We start from the raw sequence: 12,019 nt of genomic DNA, 5'->3' as shown, positions 1-12,019 counted from the left end.
GAGAGAGAGAGAGAGAGAGAGAGAGAGAGAGAGAGAGAGAGAGAGAGAGAGACGTCCAGCTGTGGAAGTAAGACTGGATCGATAAAAAAAATCCGCTCCGCCGAACGGAGCGGATGTGTCGGCGGTCGGCACTTGGCGCCAGTCCTTTCCGCGAGTCGCGCGCACGGGACGGGACGGGGCAGGCAGGGACAGGTCGGGACAGGCTCCGGGAGCGCGGAGTATCGATACGTTCGCGGATGACGGGCCGCGGAATTAGGAGCGTGCGAACGGGGGCACCCCGCGGGGGGCACAACGCATGAGAACTGTTGAGAACCCGCCCAGCGTCGTGCTGCCGCGCAGCAATGCACCGACAAACTAAATAATCGACGTCAAAAGCTGTCAAATATGGCGAGGGGCAGCGAGAGAGAGCGGTAATTGACATGTAAAAATGTGAATGGCCCCGCCGCGGCCCGCACTGTGATCTGTGCCGATCTTCGATCGGGGTGGGTGGGTCGCGCGCGCTCGCTCGCTCGCTCGCTCGTGCCCGACGCTCGCGGATCTCGGGGCTGCGCGGACGGCGGCGACGACGACGACAACGACGGCGGCGACGACGACGGCGGCGATCGACGACGACGACGACGATGTCGGTCCCGTCGCCGGCGCCTGCCGACTGCCGGAAGTGAGGTTGGCCCGTACGCGCGCGGACCCGGGTCGGCGCCGACCGCCGCTGCTGCTGCTGGAGGGGCATGCTACGGTAATCGGCGGACTACGCTATGGGAGCCCAGCAGACCAAGGACAGGGTGATCCCCGCCGGGTCCACCGTGCGGCAGACGCGCAAGCCCAGGAACCTCAAGGATTCGCGCATCGTCGGCTCTAACATATTCACCGAGCACAGCGGTGAGTAACGCGCACGCTGTCGTCCACCCGGGGTCGAGCGGCAAGACTTGCTCGTATCGCCGGGTGTCCCTGTCCGAGGCGCGACGGTCCCGCGAGTTTTCTCCCCTTTCTGCACTCGTGCCATCTTCGCGGACCTCGTCAGCGTTTCGAGGGAATCCTAGTTTCACGACAATACTTTCGCGTAGTAAACTAACGTCCACGTTGCGCGCACGTAGCCGAGCTGATATGCAAGCATGTGTGTATGCCTGTGTGCTGTGTACGTGTAGGCAGACAGATGGAAACTAGAAGCCTGCGCGAAAGTACTCCGAAAACGTTGCGACTAGTTGACTGTCCTTACTGTACGACTTGGATATTTTGAATGTAACCACGAGACTCCCTCCCCAACGTGCCGCATTGTTACATAAGCAGAGATCCGCTTGGAGACTCGGTGTTAAATGTCTTCTCCTCGATACGTTTGTGAGTCACAAGTAAGACCGTTTTCTGTCTTTTGCAGAGGCGCTTTTGCAAAGTAGACCTCTACCTCACATTCCAGCGTTGCCAGAAGGTGATCCCCCAAGCGGCTCTAGTGTTCAGTCAATCTCACAGCAAGCTAATGTTCAACAGCACGCCGGTGTGTCCGCTAGTGGGCTTCTGGAAGCCGCAAACAGGTCAGTTTAAAATAACGCACGCTTATGTAACAGCCATTTTATATACTTTTGTAAAATTGGACTGTAAAAGACTCCTACGAATGAATATGTTATTTCTTTAATAGTATACGGAGGCAATTCTTGTTACAAAGCTTATCTTTTTTTTTCCCCTATACTTTGTTTTATAATCTACAAGATTGAGTATCACCGCTTATTTAAGCCTAGAAATGATATTTTCCATTTTTATGCAGATGGACTAGCAAGGAAAATCTCTTGGCACAAGAGGAGGATGATCCTCAGTTATTTGTCGCCCTGTATGATTTCCAAGCTGGCGGGGAGAATCAACTGAGTCTGAAAAAGGGTATTTGACATGCTTTTTATAAAATGTTAACCAAGTGTTAGATACCTGTATGTCGATGTTTGTAAGCGTAACATTGTTCAAGTTCTATTCTTGAATCTTGCTGAACAGGTGAACAGGTGCGTATCCTAAGTTACAACAAAAGCGGAGAATGGTGCGAAGCACACTCGAGCACCGGACAAGTTGGATGGGTACCGTCGAATTACGTAACCCCCGTAAACTCGTTGGAGAAGCACTCTTGGTACCACGGAAGAATATCTAGAAATGCCGCGGAGTATCTGCTGAGTTCGGGAATAAACGGCAGTTTCCTCGTACGGGAATCGGAGAGCAGTCCCGGGCAACGTAGCATCTCGTTGAGATACGAGGGTCGGGTGTACCACTACAGGATCAACGAGGACAGCGAAGGGAAGATGTTTGTCACGACGGAGAGCAAGTTCAACACGCTAGCTGAGCTAGTGCACCATCATTCGATGCTTGCCGACGGCCTTATAACGCAACTGCTGTATCCTGCACCAAAGCATAACAAGCCTACCGTCTTCCCGTTGAGTCCGGAGCCGGACGAATGGGAGATCAATAGGACGGACATAGTGATGAGGCATAAATTAGGAGGTGGCCAATACGGCGACGTGTACGAGGCGGTCTGGAAGAGATACAACATGACCGTGGCGGTTAAGACTCTCAAGGAGGACACGATGGCGCTCAAGGACTTCCTGGAGGAGGCGGCCATCATGAAAGAGATGAAACACAGGAACTTGGTACAACTGTTGGGAGTTTGCACGCGCGAGCCGCCGTTCTACATCATCACGGAGTTCATGAGCAAAGGAAACCTCCTGGATTACCTGCGGAACGAGAGTAAGCATCAGATCAATGCCGTGGTGCTGATGCACATGGCCACGCAGATCGCGAGCGGCATGAGTTATCTAGAGAGCAGAAACTTCATTCATCGCGACCTGGCGGCGAGAAACTGTCTCGTCGGCGAGAATCATCTCGTCAAGGTCGCGGATTTCGGTCTAGCCCGTCTCATGCGAGACGACACGTACACGGCTCACGCCGGCGCGAAATTTCCCATAAAGTGGACCGCGCCAGAGGGTCTAGCGTACAATAAATTCTCTACAAAGGTACGGGGATCGTTAATGTATATCGTTGCAGTGTTATTGAATTACGAGTATTGATCGGTGATTTTTATAGTCTGACGTGTGGGCATTTGGTATCTTGTTATGGGAGATTGCAACCTACGGAATGTCCCCTTATCCCGGTGTCGACCTAACGGACGTTTATCACATGTTGGAAAAAGGCTACCGAATGGAATGTCCCCCCGGTTGCCCACCGAAAGTTTACGATCTGATGCGTCAGTGCTGGCAGTGGTCAGCGGCAGATCGGCCGACTTTTAAGGAAATACACCACTCGTTAGAAAATATGTTTCAAGAATCGAGTATTACCGAAGGTGAATGCTTGGCTATTGTAGACGATTGTATTGTGTAAAGAATCACGCTCTTATTGTCCCGTGCGTATTGCAGAGGTAGAGAAGCAGCTTCAAGGTGGAGGGGAAATTCCATTGCTATCATACAAAAAATCGCAAACTGGAAGTACAGGAAATATACATGGGCTCGTTCTTGTATCCGAGCAATTATCTTCTTCCGGCATAACGCAAGGTAATATTTAATGCTGTGGTATCGATAATGATTCATCCAACACGTCTTATAATTAGCGTTGAGATGTAAGATGTGAATTATAATTGCACCGATAAAAAAGGGCCGTGTTTTAATGTTTTATATATTCTAATAATTAATGAATAATTTTACATATTTTTTAATTTTTTTTCTTTGAAATAGAATATTTGGATATAACTTATTGTCTCGTTTCACATTATAAAATTATCTAGAGTATTGTTTATTCGACGAAATGTATTTCATGTAGAAGGAGTCAGTTCGGTGACCAAGCTGACTACTTTTGTGGGTGGCTTGTCAAGTAGGAGTAATAGTAATATGGTTCAAATGCGAAGATCTACCAATAAAAAAGGAAAGCAGGCGCCAGCACCTCCCAAGCGAACGAGGTATATTATCTCCCCCCCCCCCTCCCACCCCTGTAAAACACACAATTATGATTTGATGTATAACAAAGCTATGTGTCTTCCTGTGACAGCTTGCTATCATCGTGCAGCTCTTTTCGAGATTCTGCCTATCAAGAACAAGACCAGCAAAATGTCGAAGTGAGCACTATGACGCTTGACGATGGCACAGATCTAAATGGTATTGATAAGATTTTTGAAGGTATTCCACTATATCAAATTAAGTGTAATGATGAATGCACGAATGCCGCTTCCATTTGATTTCTTTCGTCAATCTCTTTCAGTTGATTAAGTTTAATTTTGACATGCATCTCCGCCTACAGTGATTTACGGCTTCATGAATGTGGGTCATTCTCCTCGAGCCAGTATTTATACTTGAATGTTGAATACATTGCCAAATACTAATTTCCGATATATATATATATATACATGTATATATATAATAGTACTTGGATATATTTTATTAATGCATATACTCGAGCGTCTGCATCTCGTACATACTGTAAATTGTAGCTGCAGTTCTTCGTCCCCACTTATACGAATAAGGGACGATACATATGTTATCTATCGTACTTGAGTTACAAACCCAACACGCTCCATATAATACTCATGCATGATATTTGTTTCTGCAGAGGTATACAAGTAGAACGTCGTGTTTCTTTTCCTTTGGTTTTAGATTTCTAGATATGTATCACATTTTGATTTCTCGTTGAATTATTCTCATTCTAAAGATTGAGACATTCGACTGCGCAACGGCCAGTTATTATTTCGAGTTATTAATCATCGTATGAAACTCAACTGTGTTCAAGCAGTGTTATGTGAGTTTACTGAGCTTTCTATTCATACATAATATCACATATCATTCATGAAACTAACACACGTCATACACAATTTTCCATTTTTGCCGATTGTTCATTGTCGACGACGTCATGGCACTCTTAACTATAACTAATAGGATTACAAAGAGCATAACTTAGGGATCTGCTGTTAACTGTCGATTAAAGGAGAATGACCCTGGGATGAATGGTGGAGTGTGACGAGAAGGAAGAGCAGAGATTAAGATTGATAGGCGCCGCAAATGTTCTTTTCTTAGCTTTCCTCCAGAAATCTCTATAACGCGTTGCGCTTACATGCTGGAGAGATATGTTAGCTAATAGATTGTATACAGTACACCTTATTAAATGGCGACTCAGGTATCACACGTGATCTCGTGACAATGGCTACACAGTCAATTACTACAGGAGGTTGCGATATGGACGACGATGGAGATGGGTCGCAAGGGACAGCAGAACATAACTTTGTTCCCCAACCGTCAACCTCGCCGGAACCAGTATCCAACTTACCGTGCAATCAGAAACAAATTAAATCTCGACCTTACACGTCTAAGGAAGTACTGCCTCAGAAGGTACAATGATCTTACGTTGAGCGGCCACAATTTCAAAGCTATATAAATACCTAGACACATAAACATACCGTCTTTACCCGTAACGATAACATTCCTATATGTCTGTGTTGATACGAGTCTCAAAGTAAAGTTTTCGATGGTAAATGCATCTAGCACTGCTTGAATAACTTGCGATGCTCAATCCCGCGGCAGCGATCCCGCAACTTTAGAGTGAAAATGCATTTCAGCTGGTACACGTGGGTGCGCTGGAGGTGCAAAATGTTAAGAGGGCGATTAACCGCTACGGCACTCTGCCGAAGGGAGCCAGAATCGGGGCGTACCTCGAGTCCCTACGACAGAGTGGCATGCCGCCGAATCAGGAGAACATCGCTGCGTCCTCTCTGTCCAACGCGGTCATGGAACAGCAGCAGCAGCAGCAGCAGGACATCATCACCGCGAGCGTTGTCGACGTGATCCCGCAGCATCGTTCCCTCTCACCTCGCCAGAATAATCTGCGCAGTCAGCCGCAGATGACGCGTAGCAATTCCTCGAGCGGAGTGGTGAATACCTACCAGCCGCCCAACTCGCCGCGTAGCCGTGCCGTAGGTATCCGGAAGACTAACACGGAAGGGATCGGCCTGCGGACTTTCCGAGCACCGAACAACTCCAGCTTCCGCACCGCCAGCCCGTCGAGGTCGGTCCAGCCAACCCTGGCTGATCTGGAATTCCCGCCACCGCCGTTGGATCTGCCGCCCCCTCCGGACGAAGCCTTCAGTGATCACTGCGAGCTGCCACCACCTGTGGTGACGGCGTCGCCGTGCATCGAGACCTCTCACGCGAAGATCGCAAGTTCGCCGGTCGGGCTTAGGAAAGTAAAAGCGGAATGGCGTAGCAAAGATGAGATTAGCGATTACGATCAGGACGATAGGAATAATGACGTTAGGAACGCGGAGCCGTCGGTAAAGGAGGCTAGCTCGCGATTCGGCGTGAATCTGCGACGCCGGGAAACGACCACCAACGATGCGTACTGCGGCGGTGGCGGCGGCGGCGGCGGCGGCGGCGGCAGCGGCGGTAAATCCGCGGACGAGAAGAAATTAGTTTACAGGCCAAAGGAGACGACGAGAGCGGAATTGTCGGAAGCGACGATCGCGGCACCCGAGGAAGCGCCACCGCCGCCCCCGCCGCCGCCGCCGCCGCCGCCCATCGACAGCGCCGTGAGCAGCGCCGGTATCACCGACACCTTCGAGTCCAAACCCGGCATGAAGGAGATGCTGGAGCTCAAGCTGATCAACGAGATCAAGCAGAGCGCGGACATGAAGCATGGTGGTACCGGTTCCGCGAAGAAGGTCGGCAGCGTCTTGGCTAGCAGCAACGCGCCCCTGTCGACGGCGCCGCTCGATCCGGCGTCGCAGCTCCTGTCCGAGTTGTGCGCCAGCTTCAGCATGGATTCCGCCAATAGACAGCATATCGTCCCGAGCGAGTATGCGATCTCAGTGCTGAGGAGCAACGACGTGTCCAGCGTTCAGGAACACGTTCACACGAGTGTACACGCCGAGAGGAGTGGCGGTCACAAGGAGATCCCGTTGACCTCGCCGATTACGGAAGGCCACATACTGAGTGCCACTAGCGTAGGTTTCAAATTAAAGAAGGTGGACAAGAGGAGTAATCCGCAGAGGGAGGAGAATCCAGACGGTCAGATAATCGACTTCAAGGCCCGGTTGCGGAAGGTGGACAACGCCGACAAGGAGAGGTCCGCGGCGGACGAGAGGAGCAAGTCGTCGCGCTTCGACGACGGCACGCAGGGGAGTAACGTCGCGGATTCGGCGGACTCGTCGTCCGGCGTGGACGACGCGAACGATGACAAGCGCCGCAGCACCGGCAGTATTAGTAGCCTAAAGAAATTGTGGGAGAACAAAGAGGCTTCTTGTGATAACCAACCACTTAGTCCTAAATTAAACATGAGATGTGCGAGCGGCAGGCAGGACACCGGCGACGTCGCGAGCGAGGACTCGCCGGAGGATCACAGCGGTGCCTCGACCAGGAGCTCGACCAGCAAGGGCGACACGCGAATCTGGCCCCCGACCTCGTCGTCCTCGGTGACACTGGAAGTGGAAAAGCCGATCGTGCCGGCGAAGCCGCTGAAGCCGCTCGGACCCTCCAGCAAACACTTCGGTTCCTCGATCTACGCCACGCCGAATTGCAACAAGTCGCAGGGTGACGACGACTGCGGCAAGCAGACCAGCGGCGAGTCGACGAAAGGGGCTAAGCACAGCGTGATGGAGATCTCGAACGTCATAGAGAACAGTATTCTGAATCTGAAGGGCAGCCCCACCATCGTCATGGCCAGCTGGCTGCAGCTGTCCGACAAGGTCGGCTTGCTGCACGGCATGTGCGTCAACCTGACGGACACGGCGATCGCGCCGCACGCGAGATTCCAGTTCCGCGACCTGCTCACCCGGCTCGAGCTGCAGGCGAGGCAGCTGCGAGCTGCCGGCACGCGCAACATCACCGAGAACACGAGACTCTTGTGCGACGTGCAGAACACGATAAAGGACGTGATAAACACGGTGCAGAGGTAAAGCCGCACCGAAAGCCGGGTGAAAAATCAAAACGAGCATCTCTCTCCCCCTCCTCCCACCTGCAAGTCTCCTCCGCCCTCCTCCTGTGATGTTCCTCGATCGCAGAAGTCATCGCTCTCGTCCCTTCTCTATCTCATCGCATCCGCATGTGGGCGTATAGTATACATAAATCTATATAAATATATATCTAAGTCACTAAGTAAGGTTTTATCAAGGAATGAAATTTTTTTTTTGTTTTTTTGGAAGCATAGCAGTTAATCTACGAGCAAGTACGCGATAAGAGTGAATTTTAATATGTGAATAAGTCCTTGATTGATACGACTTTACGACTGCATGATTGTTAGGTGAAATAATCCAAAGTTGCGTGAATCGCCGGTATACACTTCTCGACACACGCCACACGTACGTACACACACGCACGTACGACAGATGTTGCACACAACTTGAACGGGAAATCCTGCGCGACAAATTCTACAAGTTCGTATACATTTACATCTCCGCCTGCGTACCATCCGCGCGTCCTTTTTGGAAGATCTTTGAAAGACCGCTGCGTGATCAGCGTGCACCTCACGGGCCTGGCAGAAACACGGCCTTACGACGAGAAGGAAACGTATACACCATTGCATGATTGAATTTTTATGTCGAGACGTACGACGGTTTTCAATATACGATAGTAAATGTGATGATTATAGTTACTGTATGGAATAACCGATTAACGCAAATTCTCAGTAGTATATAATCGGCGTATTGGCGCACGAGCGGGAGCATTATATTATATTAAACGCGAAGGCGAGAATCGCGGGGGAAAAAAATATCGACACGCTAACTCTATATCCTCGAGTCGCTTGCGCGTATCGCGATCTATAAATCGATTTCGTTTTACATGTAATTTTATACACATACGTCGTGCTTAGTATATACGTATATATTATACGCGAGATTTTTTAGACTAGACTATATATATAAATACGAACACACAACACACACCACATCTAAGCGTAAGCCGTTTCATGTGTACTGTGGGACAATATAAACGATTTTGTATTTGTATAGAGTAAGTTGGATATAATACAGCTATATACATCACGCGCGGTGATCGATTACGCCTATACGTGAAAAATTATATTCAAACAAAAGCCACAAAATCGAATGTAATTAATCAAACAATTTTTGAGTGTCGTGTGCTTCGTTCTTATTCATGATGGTATGGAAACCATGATGACGATGGTATGGTTCTTCCAAAAGCACAATAGCGGAAATATTCGCCTGAAGACATCCATGTGGATCGTGAGTGATTTCGATATAACAATAATTTACGCCAAGTGCGTCTAAATCGCGACAGACGCGTCACGTCAGTATGAAGCGAGAGCCAGAACAAACGGACAAATAATAATATATGATATGCATTATCTGTGTCTTTGTACAGTATTCTCTATCTGCTATACGCAATCGAAGTTTTTAAATATTGCGCATTTGTTACTCGCACTTATTCTTCCGTATTATGATTCGCGTACGTTTACATTTTTCTAGGTAAAGAAACTTTTCTAGAAAAGAAATGAATGAAGCTTTAGTAAAGATTATATACGCAGTTAAATTTCTGTTGTTTATAACGATGTAATGTTACAAAGTTCCACGCGGATGCTCGTCAGCGACGGCTGCGTGCATCTCTGCGAAGAACAAGTAAGCTAAGGGGGTGTTCTGTAAAAATGTTCTGTAACGCTGTATCTCTATAAGCTGTGCAGCACTGTGGCGAAAAGACGAAAGAGCTATAGAGCTTATAGAGCGTAAATCTTACAGAATACAGAGCTAGGTTTTGTAGTTTGTAATACATCGACTTTAAAGCTATATATTGCCTCGATAGTGCACCGGATTGACTGATTTTATGGAGGTTTTCAGGCTTATACTTCATTCGACTTGTGCTCGATACGAAAGGAGAATGCAATAGATACGGGAAATAAGTCACCGATGAACTATTTCTTATGACACTGCCTATATCATACGTTACAGCTAGTAGTATATATATTGAATTCACTAGTAGTCTTAATCATGTAAATGTATTTCTTCTTTCGATCCAATTTCCCAAGTTTCTTTATATATGTTTTTGTACCTGTGATAAACTAATCAAGCCCTTTTTTCTCTTCTTTTTGTCAAAAGAATCATGCTCAACGGAAACGAATAATAGTTATACGAATGAATTTTAGTCATCAAACGTTTATTCGAATAAAATTGTATTATTGAAAGAGATACTAAAATTAATGTTTTATATAATGTGTATTATAGTAATTTTATGTCTCTATTTATACTCTCTTGTATTTATTTCTAATTTTTTCATGTAAAATTACTCTCTTCAAGAATCGACCAACGTACTGATTTACTAATACAAAATTTTAATATTGCTTTATACATTGATATAAGATTGAAGACGAAAATAAAAATAATTACCGAATTATGTTGTTTTTTTCCAATTTGAGTGACTCGTAACTTTGCCCCGGATAGTAATGTCTACTATCAGAATCGTGCGTCTTACTTTGCTTATTATTATATTAACATGGACAAATAGCATACACATCGTGTTAGCTTTTACATAAAAATATATATAAATGCTCTACGATTTTTTGTACAGATTATCACAGTTTACAAAATATCACTGTATAAACTATCATAGCGTAATCATAATTAACAGTCTTACCGCAGTCTTATCACTTTCGAGCAGTTTACTCGTTTTACCAACGTTGTTTAACTTTAAACTTGGCTTCATTTGTCCTTTCATCTCTTTCTGTTTCCTTAGAAAGAGACAAAGAATAAATTGAGCCAAGATTGACGTTAAGGGACGTTGGTGAAATCGGGCCTTAGATTAATACAGTTATTGACTAGTAATTATTCCACAAGAATCATTTACGATTTTCCATTCATCATCCAACGCCAAGATTGTCAACTAATCGTTGATGTAGAGTCTCTTTCCTCGTACTTCATTTAGCTAATCTTGACTAGAAACATTTACCGGTCGTCTACCTGTGGGCTTATTTGCAAAATGTTATATACTTTAATATTCCAATACAAGCTCCATCATAATATTTCATGTTACTAGACGAAAAGATAAATTGGATGCAGTTCTACAATGGCAAACCAAGCATCATTTCATGAGTTTTTGGTTCTTGCTCCAAAATCACGAAGGCCCACAATAATATGTTATGCAAAAATAAAAATTTGTCCACGAAACTCTCACTTTTACCTATAAAAAGAAGTGCACACGTGGAATTCTATTTGAGAACAATTATAACTGGGTTGATATAACTTGAGACATAATGTTGGCCTAGAATTTTGTTTCTTTAGTGTTTCACAAAATTTGCTCCAGCAGAAAAGTAAGACTCTGGAATTGGTTCCGCGTTGCAGAACTGTGTCCAATTTAACAAACTCGTAGTATCATGTTACCGTGAGACAAATAGTGAAATAAAAAATACAGATATCGTCGCGACACGCAAGTATAATATTGAAGTAAGATTCATTTAAGCGCGACGAGAAGTTCAGGTCGAAATCTAAGTAACAAAACTCAAGGCACAAAATGAAATGTAACGAATCTAATATTTTCGAATATCTCATCTACTCGTCTGATATTTTTATAGTCAAGAATGCAAAAGAGTATGGTGCGAATATTAGTTATCTGTAATTGGGGCAGCGTCAGATATGAATATATTCTGAAGACAGCAGAGCTTGCCACTACATTTGTATATCGTCTTCGCCGACTGTCCCGCGACAGAATAACGTTGTCCATATACTTGAGATCATCTGAAATTACACAGATGCAATATATGCAATATTCGAAGGGGGAAAAAAAAGGGAATACGTTTGGCAGTATTGTTGTTACATCTCTGTGTTTATCCAGGTGCTCGTAGCGTTGATTCGTGAATCTCTTGACAGCTTTACAAATCGGGCCGTCTTCCTCTTCCTCTTCACCATGGAAGCTCTGCGAGAGTGTGAACGTAGATGTAAGGACCACGGTGTAATCAAATATACTTATAATCAAATATTTGAAATCTGTGTAATGCATCACGGCGTAATTGTCACGCGTACTTATACGCGTCTCCAGAAGTTCTAACTTTATAAAAATATATTGGCTGGACGGATAAA

The 12,019-nt window shown here is 46.1% G+C and overlaps 1 protein-coding gene across 2 annotated transcripts; it reads left to right on the top strand.

Moving 5' to 3' along the window:
• Positions 1-645: 645 nt before the first annotated feature.
• Positions 646-12,019, top strand: LOC105568548 (tyrosine-protein kinase Abl). 2 transcript variants are annotated; one of them, XM_012024293.1, is made up of 10 exons: positions 646-876; positions 1,370-1,523; positions 1,754-1,863; positions 1,972-2,978; positions 3,049-3,304; positions 3,378-3,512; positions 3,778-3,913; positions 4,003-4,109; positions 5,122-5,333; positions 5,561-12,019. In XM_012024293.1, the coding sequence occupies exons 1-10, from the start codon at positions 753-755 to the stop codon at positions 7,889-7,891; spliced, it is 4,572 nt and encodes a 1,523-aa protein (XP_011879683.1). In that variant the 5' UTR covers positions 646-752; the 3' UTR covers positions 7,892-12,019. The 2 variants fall into 2 exon arrangements, with proteins under 2 accessions (XP_011879683.1, XP_011879682.1); XM_012024292.1 differs by having other exon boundaries at positions 4,003-4,130.

Source organism: Vollenhovia emeryi, unplaced genomic scaffold (genome assembly GCF_000949405.1).
Source record: "Vollenhovia emeryi isolate VEMERY1.0 unplaced genomic scaffold, V.emery_V1.0 DF939128.1, whole genome shotgun sequence".
Taxonomy (NCBI): Eukaryota; Metazoa; Arthropoda; class Insecta; order Hymenoptera; family Formicidae; genus Vollenhovia; species Vollenhovia emeryi.
The sequence above is the reverse complement of the archived record's forward strand: the minus strand, read 5'-3'. Positions and strand labels throughout refer to the sequence as shown.